Source organism: Schistocerca americana, chromosome 3, assembly GCF_021461395.2.
Source record: "Schistocerca americana isolate TAMUIC-IGC-003095 chromosome 3, iqSchAmer2.1, whole genome shotgun sequence".
NCBI lineage: Eukaryota > Metazoa > Arthropoda > Insecta > Orthoptera > Acrididae > Schistocerca > Schistocerca americana.
In genome coordinates, this window is record NC_060121.1 from 172,511,434 (window position 1) to 172,525,816 (window position 14,383).

Genomic DNA, 14,383 nt, shown 5'->3' on the forward strand with positions numbered 1-14,383 from the left:
GAAGGGACCGGTTGGTAGGACATGTTCTGAGGCATCAAGGGATCACAAATTTAGCATTGGAGGGCAGCGTGGAGGGTAAAAATCGTAGAGGGAGACCAAGAGATGAACACACTAAGCAGATTCAGAAGGATGTAAGTTGCAGTAAGTACTGGGAGATGAAGCAGCTTACACAGGATAGAGTAGCATGGAGAGCTGCATCAAACCAGTCTTTAGACTGAAGACCACAACAACAACAACAACAACAACAACAACACACCAAAGGGCCCCAGCCTTTGCAGCACTTTTTCTTCCATGCTGTATGTCTGTCCTCTTGCTATTCTTTTTCCCCTCCCTTGGGGTAAATATCTGTGGTATTATTGGGAACGTTCTGCATTCTGTCGCTGACCTGCAAACAGTCTCAACTTTCTTTTTGGTTCCCTTTTCCTTTCTTTGTTTCCCTTCTCTTCTCGTTCCTCCGCTTCGGCATTTGAAGGTCCTCTTTTGTCTTCTTCCTCCCTGTGCACTCATGAATGCTAGCCCACATGTCTGACGCAATACAGGTGACGGGGTAACACGTAATTCCGAGGCCTGGGTCGACAGGTAGGGTTTGCACCTACCCCCTGGTACAGGCCAGGCTCAGGCAGCCTGAGCTGTAACCTTCCCAAATTGCCAGTTGGCCTCTCCTTCAGGTGTTCGTGAGCTGTTACCTAAGTGTGAACAATCACCTAAGGCTGGTGCGCTCCCTTGTGAACGAGGCCCCCAATTGGAAGGAGCACGGCATCGGAGACGCTGGCAGTCGTGGGGGATTTCCTCGCAATGAATCAATCATCCTCTCCATCAATGTCGACGAAACATAAACGTAAAGGCTACTGATTCTAAGACCTTTCCCACTGCAGCATGGTTCCTTGTGGAATCGTGTACTGAAGACGGTCAGTCCTTCGCCACGGTCAATCTGTTTATTACAGAATGGCACTTTGCTTTTGGAGACGGCTTCTGATTCTCAAGCACAACTACTACTTGCTGCCTCGCTTCTCCACGGTTACCCTGTTTGTGTCGAGGCACATAGAACTTTGAATTCTTCCCGTGGTTTAATTTACACCAGGCTGCTTGATGGTCTAATCGAGGCTGAAATACAATCTTACCTCTCTGATCAGGGTGTCATTGCCGTCCATCGTGTAATGGAAAAGGTCGATTCCTCCTTGGTGCCCGCCCACACTGTTTTCCTCATCTTTAATAGGGCTGTGATGAGGCTATGGAATTATCATAGTCTGGCTGTACATTCCAAATCTGATGTGCTGTTACCAGTGTCATCATTTCAGCCTTACTCGAACTTGTTGTTGACACCCAGCCAAATGCCTAACCTATGGCAGGGATGCACCTCCTTGCTGTATCAACTGCAATGACGGCTTTGCCGTCTCCTCCCGGGATTATCCCGTGTATCTAGATGAGCGAGTTGTTAAAGAGGTTCGGGTAAAGGAAATAGTGCCTTACCCAGTAGCTCACAAGTTACTGACTAGTCACAAACTCTGTGTTCTGTTTGGCACCTATAGTTCAGTTCTTGTTACCCTTCACTCCATGAAGGACATGGCCATGCATACATGCGACCTCAAATTTGGCTCTGATGTTGTGAAGTTGCCCAGTGTCAAGGTAGCATCACTGTACCCCCTTCCTGCTGTGCAACAGACCATCAATTTCTCGCCTAAAGGGGCGAAACTACCCTCTACACAACCGGCAGGCAGGAAAGGACAGAAGGAGTACTCCCGAGAAGACTTCCTCCGTCCCTCCAGCCAAACAACACCCATGTCTTCCTCTAACCAGAAGACCTCGAAGATGTCCGCTAAAGACAAATGGTCTTCTCCTTCACCAACTCGAAAATTCTGCTAGACGGTGTCGCCATGTGGTCACTTAGCCCGGCTGGCCTCTATCTCGCCAGTGTGCACCACCAACTGTTTTTCAGTGTTGGACTCCGCAGACCGACCGCACAAGCGTGCCGATGCTTCTGTGGACCCCATGGAGCAGGACCCTCCTGCTTATGTGCCCTGTAATAGCAACTCTCCATCAGCTGTCCCTCGGCAGCCACCGAGTTGACACCTCTTCGTCTCTCCCTCCTCATAACTGTCCTCCAATGGAACGTTCGCAGCCTTCAGTCCCACAAATAGGGTTTACAGCTGCTTCTAGCATCGTAGCATTCCCTTGTACTCTCCCGTCAGGAAACAAAATTGCGCCCTCAAGACCGCTTTGAGCTTTCACATTACTTACCGATTCATTTTGACCTTCTCCCTGAGGTTGGTGTCCCATCTCATGGGGGCTCCATGTTGCTCATACGGGATGACCTTCATAGTCAACCCATCTCCCTGACTACCCGTCTTCAAGCTGTTGCCATTCACCTTTTCCTTCCCCACCTGGCTTTCTCCCTCTGTACCATTTATGTACCTCCATCCTTCAGCGCCACCAGGGCAGACTTCCTTCAGCTTATTGGGCAGCTGCCTCCTCCGTTTTTGCTACTCGGTTGCTTTAATGCGCATCATCCCCTTTGGGTTTCTCCCAGGACCTGCCAGAGAGGCGCCCACTGGGCTGACCTTAACCAACTCAACCTCTTCTGCCTTAACACTGGAGCACCCACTTTTCTTTCTGACTCCTCGCACACCTATTCCCAATGGGATCTATCCTTTTGCACTGTCCAGCTTGCCCATTGTCGTGAGTGGTCTGTTCTTTCTGACGCCTACTCGAGCAACCATTTTCCATGTGCTCTCCGTCTGCTGACTCCTACTCCATCTACGTGCATGCCAAAATGGCAGCTTACTAAGGCTGACTGGCAGATTTACTCCTCCCTGGCGACCTTCGCAGAACAAGATTTTCTCTGTTGTGATGACCAGGTGGACTCTCACCAACATTATCCTTATTGGACTGAGGCATGCCGCGATGCAATTTGCACATGGAGACGTGCTGTCTGCATTTTTAACCGCCACCCTTCGGAAAACTGCATTCGTCATAAACAGGTGCGTGCAAAGTGTCATCGACTTCTTTGGAATAGCAAAAGAGCTAGTTGGAATTCATTCACTAGTTCTTTTTACAGTTCCACACCTTCCTCTGCCATGTGGGTCAACCTCCGACGGCTCTGTGAAACCAAGATCCAACCCCCATTTCTGGCCTGATGTCATCGTGGATCCTATTGCTATCTCCAGCACCTTGGGCCGCCATTTTGTGGCAGTTTCGAGCTCTTCCCACTATCACCTTGCCTTCGTCCATCGGAAACGAGTGGAGGCGGCTTGGGCCATACCCATCTCTTCTCCAAATCGTGAGTGTTACAATACTGCCTTCACTATGAGGGAGCGTGCCATTGGTCTGCCATGCATGGCCACCCTTCCTATGCCTCCTTCCTTAATGATTACTTGGATCGTCAGTATAGGGCTTGTCCCTCTTCTCTGTTACCTCCTGGAGTCAACTTTCGCCACTTTCTATGGCGGCTTAACTTCACGCTACCTGCAACTTTCCCCATGGGTGTGAACTCTTCACCATTTTGGCTTTGTGAAACGGCCCACGTTAACCTTGGCCTTCATTTGCTTCCGAAGGACACTACTTCAGCCTCGGCCTATCACCTTCAGTTTCTCGACATTTGCATGGAACTTAGCAATAGTACCTTTGTATACACTGGTGGCTCTCGGACTGACCGTGGGGTCGGGTGTGCGTTCGGCATTGACACCTGTGTTTTTCAATATTGGCTTCCAGCACTCTCCTCAGTATTTACAGCTGAGCTTATCGCCTCGTATCAAGCCACGGGGTTCATCTGTTGACACAGCCTTCCCAATTGTGTCCTCTGCTCAGACCCACTCAGTGCCCTCCAAAGTCTCTGGTGCTGTACACTGCTCATCCCTTAGTGCAGCGGGTCCAAGATAAATGTCACTTGCACACTCTTGGTGTAGCCAATGTCCTGTTTCTGTGGGTCCCTAGTCATGTCGGTCTGCCAGGAAACAAGGCTGCTGATGCTGCTGCCAAGGCTGCAGTCTTCATACCTCAGCCCGCGAGTACCTGTATTACCTCCGATGATCTGTGCATTGCCGTCTGTCAGGAGGTCGTGTCCCTTTGGCATCTCCAATGGTCCTCCCTTCACAGGAATAAGCTTCAGCTTATTAAGCCTCTCCCAGCACCTTGGATGACCTCCTCTCGGCCCTCCCGACGGGAGGAGATTATTTTAACTGCTGCGTATTGGGCACTGCTTTTTTAGCCATCGACATTTGCTCGGTGGCACTGCCCCACTACTTTGTATGCATTGTGCCCAAATTTTAACTGTCCTCACTTCCTGCTGGAATGCCCTTTTTTTACCAATTTACGTTCCAGCTTGGGTTTGCCATCTGTTTTATCAACAGTTTTAGTGAATGACACGCGGGCTGTCGACTGCGTTTTACTTTTTCTCCACTGAAGCAATATGGCATAGGCCATTTAATTTTTAATTTTGGACCTCCATTTTTGTACTTTTTTTTTTTTAAGCCCTTTCTCCACATTCCTTTTTAACTGTCTACTATTCTGTCCCCTGGGATTGACATATAGTCATTTCCCTCGTCTCTGTGTTTGTGTTCTATAGTTTTGTTTTAGACGCTTATGGCCCCAGTTGTTTTTTGGACCCTAAAACAAAACAGGAGCATTTTATGTGAACATGTTGCTGTTTTTTGGCACACACATTGGTCTGAACTTCCCGATAATAAATTACGGGGCATGAAACCTCTTCCCTGTGCTTGGACCTCTACCTCCCGGCCTCGTCGTCGAGTGGAGGTAATTTTAAATAGACTCCGGATTGGGCAGTGTCTTTTTAGCCATCGACATCTTTTAAGGGGCGATCCTCCCTCGCTTTGTCCCTGCTGCTCTCAACCATGGCCTGTGAGCACCTTTCACTTCAGTGCCCCTATTTTAATCAGCTATGTGCCCATTTACAGCTGTCGCCTGACATATCCTCCCTTTTAGCAGATGACACATGCTCAACCCATGATGTCCTTGGGTTTATCAGTGTCAGTGAGATGACATCGGTCATTTGAAGCTCATTTCGGGGAAAACAGGCCCCCTTCAACAGCAGTTTTCTAAGATTTCCCTCCGTTTTTAGTTTCTCTCCTTCTTGAGGAGTTTTGCTCCCATTGCTACTGATTTAAATTTCGGTGTTTTACCCTTTACTAAGCCACAAAATGGGCGCTTATGACCGTAGCAGCTATGCGCCCTAAAACCAAAACCAAAAATTAAAAATTGCAAATAAACAGCCAAATATTTATTTCATCTTTTGTTCTCTTATCGAGCAGAAAAGTTAAATAACACTGAATATTGCAGAAATACTCTATTACAACCATAACAAAGTTCCAGAATGTGATAACAACGCTAAGTTGGTGGGGGGGAGAAAAAAGATAATAATTAGCATGCAGCGAGGCGAACCTGTGGGCAGAACGTGCTCTGCCACATGTCTTGTCAATCAGGGGAACACAAAGAGATGTTTGGTGATGGAATAGGAAAATATAAAGTCCTCTGAGGAGTCTACTTTTATACTGTTCACCACCATAGGATATGTGTGCATACCAAGGACTGTGTGGGAAGTGTACAATACAGACTGTTTTCGGCCATCTCTAATGCGTGATGGGGTATCTGCAATCGCTTGCATAGTCATATTGTGGTTTTCAGTTGATCCTATTCACCCACCGAAAGTGAAGGGAACTGGGTCATCCAGGCCATGACACCTATTATGTAGTTGTGAACCGAGATTTTGTGTACTGCTTTTATATCTAATATCATGAACTTTTGCCAATTTTTATTGTTTTATATACATTCTGTTGGTAGCAATTGCTGAAGGTTTGATGCAATGTGACGAAAGGATGTGGGTTTTAAGGGAGAGGGTAAGGAGTCATTCCAATCCCCTTACCCTCTTCGTTAAAACCCACATCCTTTTATCTTTCCCTCTCCTTCCCTCTTTGCTGATGAAGCAACCTTGGGTTGTGAAAGCTTGAAATTTGTGTGTGTGTTTGTGTGTTTTTTATTGTCTCTATCAACATACCAATGCTTTCGTTTGCTAAGTTACAGCATCTTTGTTTTTATATATGTATTTACTTAAAACAGACACTTTTGTCCATAGGTATTTTTGGTGCTGCTCACTTTGTCTTTTTTCCCAGGCATTATTCTCGTGTTTTCTGTTTCCATCATCCAAATAAAAACTCTTTACTTTTTGCACTGTATCATGTGCCAGTGTCTTTCCTCTTTTCTGCTCAGCCATAGATAAAATACCCGTGTCCATTAAAAAAGCTCTTGCTTGTCTTACCAAATATTCAGAAACCTGAAATTTGGAACTGATGTTCTGTCGAGACCAAGTTGGCGGCACAAGAGTAAATAACTGAATTTTTTCATGATCATTTGCATATTAAATTTTCTGTTTGAGTTTGTCCACGAGTTCATCATGATGTTTTGCCTTTTCTTCCAGTTCTGTTAAATTACTGTCAGGGATGGTGCTTGCATCAGCAGCCAGCTCAACTTGATATGAATGTGAAATTTTAGTTTTCAGAGCCCCGGCTGCTGATTTCAATTTTCGTTTGGCTGCTGCATGCCAACTATGCCGAGCAACTGAAGGCAGCTTTGGAGGAGATACTCCTAAGCTAGTTAAGCTAGTATTGAGCACAGATTTTTCATGAGTCTGGACCTTCACATTACTGTCATTTATATAGTCTGGTGATGAGTCGTCACTTGCTTGTTTTTCATTAATAAGTTTCATACAGGTTGGGCACATTTTCTCCCCAGGAATAACGCTAAAGCCTCTCATTTTGAAGGTCTTTGCTTTTTCTAAAATAATTTCACTCAATCCAGATGAAACAGATCATTTATGACATTTGAAGGGATCACAACAAATTTTCTTATGCAGAGAGAGAATCTGCACAGGTACCTGTCTTTGTGTTTAATACACACGCAAGAAACACTTAAATCACAGTATGAACGACTTTGCTTTGCCATAATAAAAGTTCCTGTTCTTCATGGTGAGTTCATTCACACAAGATAGGGCATTATCACATATATCTTGCAGATACTGCCAAAGAAACCACCGCCTACTTATACTTTCCATACTGCTTCAGCCATAAAACCAATTGTTGTTGTTGTTGTTGTTGTTGTTGTTGTGGTCTTCAGTCCTGAGACTGGTTTGATGCAGCTCTCCATGTTACTCTATCCTGTGCAAGCTTCTTCATCTCCCAGTACCTCCTGCAACCTACATCCTTCTGAATCTGCTTAGTGTATTCATCTCTTGGTCTCCCCCTACGATTTTTACCCTCCACGCTGCCCTCCAATACTAAATTGGTGATCCCTTGATGCCTCAGAACATGTCCTACCAACCGATCCCTTCTTCTGGTCAAGTTGTGCCACAAACTCCTCTTCTCCCCAATCCTATTCAGTACCTCCTCATTAATTATGTGATCTACCCATCTAATCTTCAGCATTCTTCTGTGGCACCACATTTCGAAAGCTTCTATTCTCTTCTTGTCCAAACTATTTACCGTCCATGTTTCACTTCCATACATGGCTACACTCCATACAAATACTTTCAGAAATGATTTCCTGACACTTAAATCAATGCTCGATGTTAACAAATTTCTCTTCTTCAGAAACGCTTTCCTTGCCATTGCCAGTCTACATTTTATATCCTCTCTACTTCGACCATCATCAGTTACTTTGCTCCCCAAATAGCAAAACTCCTTTACTACTTTAAGTGTCTCATTTCCTAATTTAATTTCCTCAGAATCACCCGACTTAATTTGACTACATTCCATTATCCTCGTTTTGCTTTTGTTGATGTTCATCTTATATCCTCCCTTCAAGACACCATCCATTCCGTTCAACTGCTCTTCCAAGTCCTTTGCTGTCTCTGACAGAATTACAATGTCATCGGCGAACCTCAAAGTTTTTATTTCTTCTCCATGGATTTTAATACCTACTCCGAATTTTTCTTTTGTTTCCTTTACTGCTTGCTCAATATACAGATTGAATAACATCGGGGAGAGGCTACAACCCTGTCTTACTCCCTTCCCAACCACTGCTTCCCTTTCATGTCCCTCGACTCTTATAACTGCCATCTGGTTTCTGTACAAATTGTAAATAGCCTTTCGCTCCCTGTATTTTACCCCTGCCACCTTCAGAATCTGAAAGAGAGTATTCCAGTCAACATTGTCAAAATCTTTCTCTAAGTCTACAAATGCTAGAAACGTAGGTTTGCCTTTCCTTAATCTTTCTTCTAAGATAAGTCGTAAGGTCAGTATTGCCTCACGTGTTCCAGTATTTCTACGGAATCCAAACTGATCTTCCCCGAGGTCGGCTTCTACTAGTTTTTCCATTCGTCTGTAAAGAATTCGTGTTAGTATTTTGCAGCTGTGGCTTATTAAACTGATTGTTCGGTAATTCTCACATCTGTCAACACCTGCTTTCTTTGGGATTGGAATTATTATATTCTTCTTGAAGTCTGAGGGTATTTCGCCTGTTTCATACATCTTGCTCACCAGATGGTAGAGTTTTGTCAGGACTGGCTCTCCCAAGGCCGTCAGTAGTTCCAATGGAATGTTGTCTACTCCGGGGGCCTTGTTTCGACTCAGGTCTTTCAGTGCTCTGTCAAACTCTTCACGCAGTATCGTATCTCCCATTTCATCTTCATCTACATCCTCTTCCATTTCCATAATATTGTCCTCAAGTACATTGCCCTTGTATAGACCCTCTATATACTCCTTCCACCTTTCTGCTTTCCCTTCTTTGCTTAGAACTGGGTTTCCATCTGAGCTCTTGATATTCATACAAGTGGTTCTCTTATCTCCAAAGGTCTCTTTAATTTTCCTGTAGGCAGTATCTATCTTACCTCTAGTGAGGTAAGCCTCTACATCCTTACATTTGTCCTCTAGCCATCCCTGCTTAGCCATTTTGCACTTCCTGTCGATCTCATTTTTGAGACGTTTGTATTCCTTTTTGCCTGCTTCATTTACTGCATTTTTATATTTTCTCCTTTCATCAATTAAATTCAATATTTCTTCTGTTACCCAAGGATTTCTACTAGCCCTCGTCTTTTTACCTACATGATCCTCTGCTGCTTTCACTACTTCATCCCTCAAAGCTACCCATTCTTCTTCTACTGTATTTCTTTCCCCCATTCCTGTCAATTGTTTCCTTATGCTCTCCCTGAAACTCTGTACAACCTCTGGTTCTTTCAGTTTATCCAGGTCCCATCTCCTTAAATTCCCACCTTTTTGCAGTTTCTTCAGTTTTAATCTTCAGGTCATAACCAATAGATTATGGTCAGAGTCCGCATCTGCCCCTGGAAATGTCTTACAATTTAAAACCTGGTTCCTAAATCTCTGTCTTACCATTATATAATCTATCTGATACCTTTTAGTATCTCCAGGGTTCTTCCATGTATACAACCTTCTATCATGATTCTTAAACCAAGAGTTAGCTATGATTAAGTTGTGCTCTGTGCAAAATTCTACCAGGCGGCTTCCTCTTTCATTTCTTAGCGCCAATCCATATTCACCTACTACGTTTCCTTCTCTCCTTTTTCCTACACTCGAATTCCAGTCACCCATGACTATTAAATTTTCGTCTCCCTTCACTATCTGAATAAAACCAATATTTGTTGTAAATAATTCAAAAGATGATTGATGTAACCTAAAAAGTAGTTAAATAATGAAAAATCATTCTATCCCATTATTTCATTACAAAAATATTTTACATTATTATTGTAACATTAGGGGACTTACTTTTGTTTTCGAATGAATAGTTAAAAACTGCAACAATTGAATTTTTAACCAATAATTGACTCTGGGTACAACTCAGTACAAGAGCTCATAACTGCATGCTCAGTGAACACATGACTGAAAACAAAGGGACTGGATGATACAATACATGTAGTGGCAATAAAACAGTGTTCTCAGGTATGATTTGTTCCTAAGGAAATCCAGTGTAGCTAACTTCAGCAATTTAGTGGTGGCATGGTAGTCACGAATTAGTAACTTCAATATTTCTTTCATGATAATGTTGTTTTTCACACTTCCCATTACTTCTACAAACTGATTCTTTTTGTGTGACATAATGAAATATTTATAATAAGATTGTAAATTTTTCAAAGGTATCTATGAGGGGGCAATATCTTTAAAAAAATATAATCTATGCATGGATTTTGTTTAAAAGAAATTATTTACAATTGTTTTTTAGCTGTAGATGACGGATATTCACTACAAGAAGCATGATTATAAAAATATAAACCTTCCTCTTTAACTAAAAAACATTCAATATTCCACTGTAAAAAAACTGTAGGAACTATTGCATTTTTAAATTACAAAGCATCTTCTCTGTGAAAGCTTGAATTCCTAGTCTGTACAACTTCTTTTTGTCATAAGAGAAAAAGTAATTGACCTGCAACATTTACATTTTGGAAATGTGAATTTATCTAGGTAAACTTCCACTACTCAAAATTACAACGATTTTCATGACGATGGGTGTCATTTCCTAAAATTTCTGGATGATTTGGCATGGAATGACCCGACTAGTAATGTGTGTTAAACCATCTAAGGTGCTCATAAAATGTCAAGAGGCTGATTTCCAGAATAAAATTTAGTTCTCCAAGGCCGTATCTCCACTCATTCTGCTGTTAATGTCTAGGGTTGGTTTCATTAATATTTAGTAAGTAACCACTTGTAACATGCTCTGCTTTGTTTATTCATTCCCCCATTCCACATCTTTTTTGTCCCCCTTTCAAACTGTTGGATCAGTAGTGACACATCATTCAACAGAAAGATACTGTGGTTCCTAATGATAGAGGCTTGTATGAGAAATTAGCCCCGATGCTGACTGAGATATATGAACTCCGAGCAAATTTTAACATGGAAATATTTTCTGAACTCTCCCCCCCCCCCCCCCCCCCCCCCTCCTGTTTGGGACATCTTGTGACCACAAAATACAATTTATTGGTGACACTATTGCTTTGGGACCCTTTTGAAAAGAAGAGCTTTATACAAGAGTGATAAACTTTATTCATTAGACATCTAACAAACTTCATGTGTAGCCAAATAAGTTCTAAATGTATTGGTCAGTAGGTAATCGACTGGATGTATTACTCTGAATAAAACTGATTTGTAGCTTCTACCCTCGCTGGAAGGAGTATGAAGCTATCCAGGCTCAAATGCTGGACTTCAGCCTAGAAGAGGGCCAGTGGGAAGAGGACTGGGCTGGCCTGCTGTCTCTGGCAAGTCAGCCGGGAGCGAGTCTGGAGCAACTGCACGTCTTTGCGCTTGCCCACATCCTGAGAAGGCCAATAGTTGTTTACGGTGTGAAATATGTTAAGAGCTTCCGCGGAGAAACAATTGGATTTGCAAGGTTTGAAGGTAAAGATTGAATTTATACTTTCTCTGTTCAAAAAGAAATGTACTGTTGTCTGCAGGAATATTCGTAATGGTCATGTTCTATAACTCAGCAAATCCTTAAAAAGGTTGTATTTGTTTGATGTAGTTGAAATATTCGTAGACATTAAACAAATGCTGTGGGATAATATCCTTAGATGTGACTCAGTGGCATACTATGAAAATGCCAGACTAAAAATCTGGGGCTCAAACCCCTGTTAGTCCACGAATCCTTTTTTTCTGTCACTTATTGTTTCTTTAATCTCCAGCAGTGATTTTTTAACGTGATAAATGGTAAGTTGCACCATGGAATATAGTCTGTGTTAAACTATAGCTCCCTCTGTAACAGGTAGTCATTCAGTTCATAGATCAGAGGAAGACAATGGCATCATCTCCAACCAGACCGTCCACAGGGAACCATTGCTGTATTCAAACCGTCCTTTGAGTTTGTGACAGCTTTGTACTTCATTTTCAAGTATCCATAGTGAAAATTAAATATTAGGCAATTTTAATTTTTTAAAATTGTTTATATTTTTAATGCTATTTCATCAGTATCCTTAGTGTCAATGTTATTTAATACAAACAACTTTGTTACTTTGTAGTAGAATAACCAGGTATGAATCTTGAATCTAAAACTTTTGTATTTAGCAATACTTGGGTTAATAATGGAAGTTATACTTGAGTTCAATTTTTTATTTATTATTTGTTCAGTAATTGTTATCCGTTGCAATACTTAGGTTGAACGACCAAAAATTATTGCACAGTAACAGGTGTCTCATGATTGGCTGATGGAATTTCATTTGTGACTACAGATAATTAACCATACAGATAATTAACCATTTATCAGCACAAGTGCTGGTACCTTTTTCAAACATGTCACAGCTATATGGGAGACACCTTCTGTTGTCACATACTGTCTTTAAACCGGACAGTGTGATGAATGTCAGCTGCTATGAAAAATTCTTTCACTCTGCAAACATCGTGGAGGAACTTCAGGTGCAGTGCCTATTTTGAACTAAAACTACAGAAAAGAAAGTGACACCACAAGTACCCCACTGGCCCACGTGATCACATAAATAACTGGGTGCTATGTCTTTGACCCTTACAGAACAAATCTCATATTCAGATTTCATTATAGATTCCGGTAGGGTAGTTCTACCAATGCCCACCTGATTCACTTTGGAAACTAACATAAAAAACTGCCTTCACTCACTACCAACACATCTACTCTGAAAAGCCTAAAACGTTGTTTGGATGCACCATACCCTTACTATTCTAGTTGTGTAAGACTTAAGAGGTCCCTCCTGATTTTTATTCAGAATTTTTGTGTCTCCTTAGCCCTTCCCTGTTAAAGTAGGCACTTCTGACAGTCTTTGCCATGCAAATGGAAATGAAGTCTCACAATTAAAGATAGTGTGTCCTGCAGCTGCTACCAACAAGCTATATACTATAAAAAGATTCTACAACTGAGTATAGAACTTCATATAGAACATCCCACAGAGAATCTTTTCCTTTTGCCAGTTGTGCTTCACTTATACGAGAATGACTCCTCGGATATATTCTTAAACCAGCTATTCCATCTTATTCCAGTTGTGGTGCTATTTTATCTACATTTACATACATACTCTTCAAATCTCTGTGAAGAGCATGGCAGATGGTACTAACCATTGTACCAACTGTTAGGGTTTTTTCCCATTCCATTTGTGTATGGATTGTAGGAAAAATAATTTCAAAAATATCTTTGTGTGCATTGTAATTAGACTAATTTTGTCTTCATGGACCATAACAGGAGTGATATGGATGAGGATGCAGTATATTCGAAGATTCATCACTTAAAACATAGTAGATGGGTCCCAGTTTTACTCGTGTTTTGCATGCTATTTGTTACAGAAGGATCTCAAGATAACTCATATTTTCTACACACTATCTGTAGGTGCCATCTGCTGTGATATATTTTAACTACTTTTTCTGTTTAGGTGTTTACACAGGTAATCAGTGTGTCAAGCTTGCTTGCATTATGTGTACTTTATGTTTATTAGCATTTCAATATTTCACATAGTTACTATTTTCATCTTGACGTGCCTTCCACTCTTACAGATGAGCCTGTTCAGAAAACAGAATGAAATAAAAAAAATCTGAAATACTATTGGAGATTTTTGACCATGATTATTCAGATGTTCCTAGTGAGAATGAAAATGTGGATGACTATATTTTTGTGGATCTGAGTATGATTCCAATGATGTTGACATTGTTAGACATGTAAGAGTAAAAAGTGACGTGTTTTCACTATTCCTTCAATAACAATGAAGGTGATACCATTCTGTGAATTACTCATTTTGTCATAATGTTAACCCTGGCTATGCCAGTGCACGAGTGAAGCTAAGGCACCAAGCCAAATGTGTTAAAACTGTTTCTTCAAACTGTGTCAATAGACTTTAGCAAGATATTTGCTCTGTGTTAAAGTGTCAGCCAGTTCCGGTTTTTTTAGCCTTTTGATGATGCTCTTCTGTGAGCCAAACAAACCTGTGATTATTCATGGTGCACTTTGTTGTACGCATTCATAATCCTCTGTTAGTCCTAAGTTTTGACTGCGTCTTCCCAGTATGCCATAAATGAAACAGACTATCACCCTCACAAATTGTTATACCTCGATATCCGTAAAAATTGACTGATTCCAGCTGTGACTTAAGGATATTGAAGCCATCTTATAAAGAAGATATTGTGCAACTCAACCCCCCCCCCCCCACCCCCCCCCCCCCTCCTTCATGCACAATGCTTCGTTACAGATAACTACATCTTCGGCAAAAGTTTGAATTTAATAATATTGTGAGCTGGTCTTTAACATACAATGTGAACAGCAGGCATCCCATAATGCTTTTCTCATGTATTTTGGAAGTTACTTTCACTTCTTGTGATGACTCAAAGATAACACGCTGTGCATTCCCTACCAAGAAGGCCTCAGTCTAATCACACTTTTTGTTTCATATGCCACATGATTGTAGTTTCATATGCCACAT

At 41.8% G+C, this 14,383-nt stretch overlaps 1 protein-coding gene across 2 annotated transcripts in view; it reads left to right on the forward strand.

Annotated features, from left to right (window-relative positions):
• Positions 1-14,383, forward strand: part of LOC124605261 (ubiquitin thioesterase trabid) — a 113,778-nt gene that overhangs the window by 54,812 nt on the left and 44,583 nt on the right. For both annotated transcript variants that reach the window (XM_047136824.1, XM_047136823.1), the window contains exon 6: positions 11,107-11,351. In XM_047136824.1, the coding sequence (XP_046992780.1) occupies positions 11,107-11,351 (245 nt within the window). The remainder of the gene's footprint in view (positions 1-11,106; positions 11,352-14,383) is intronic.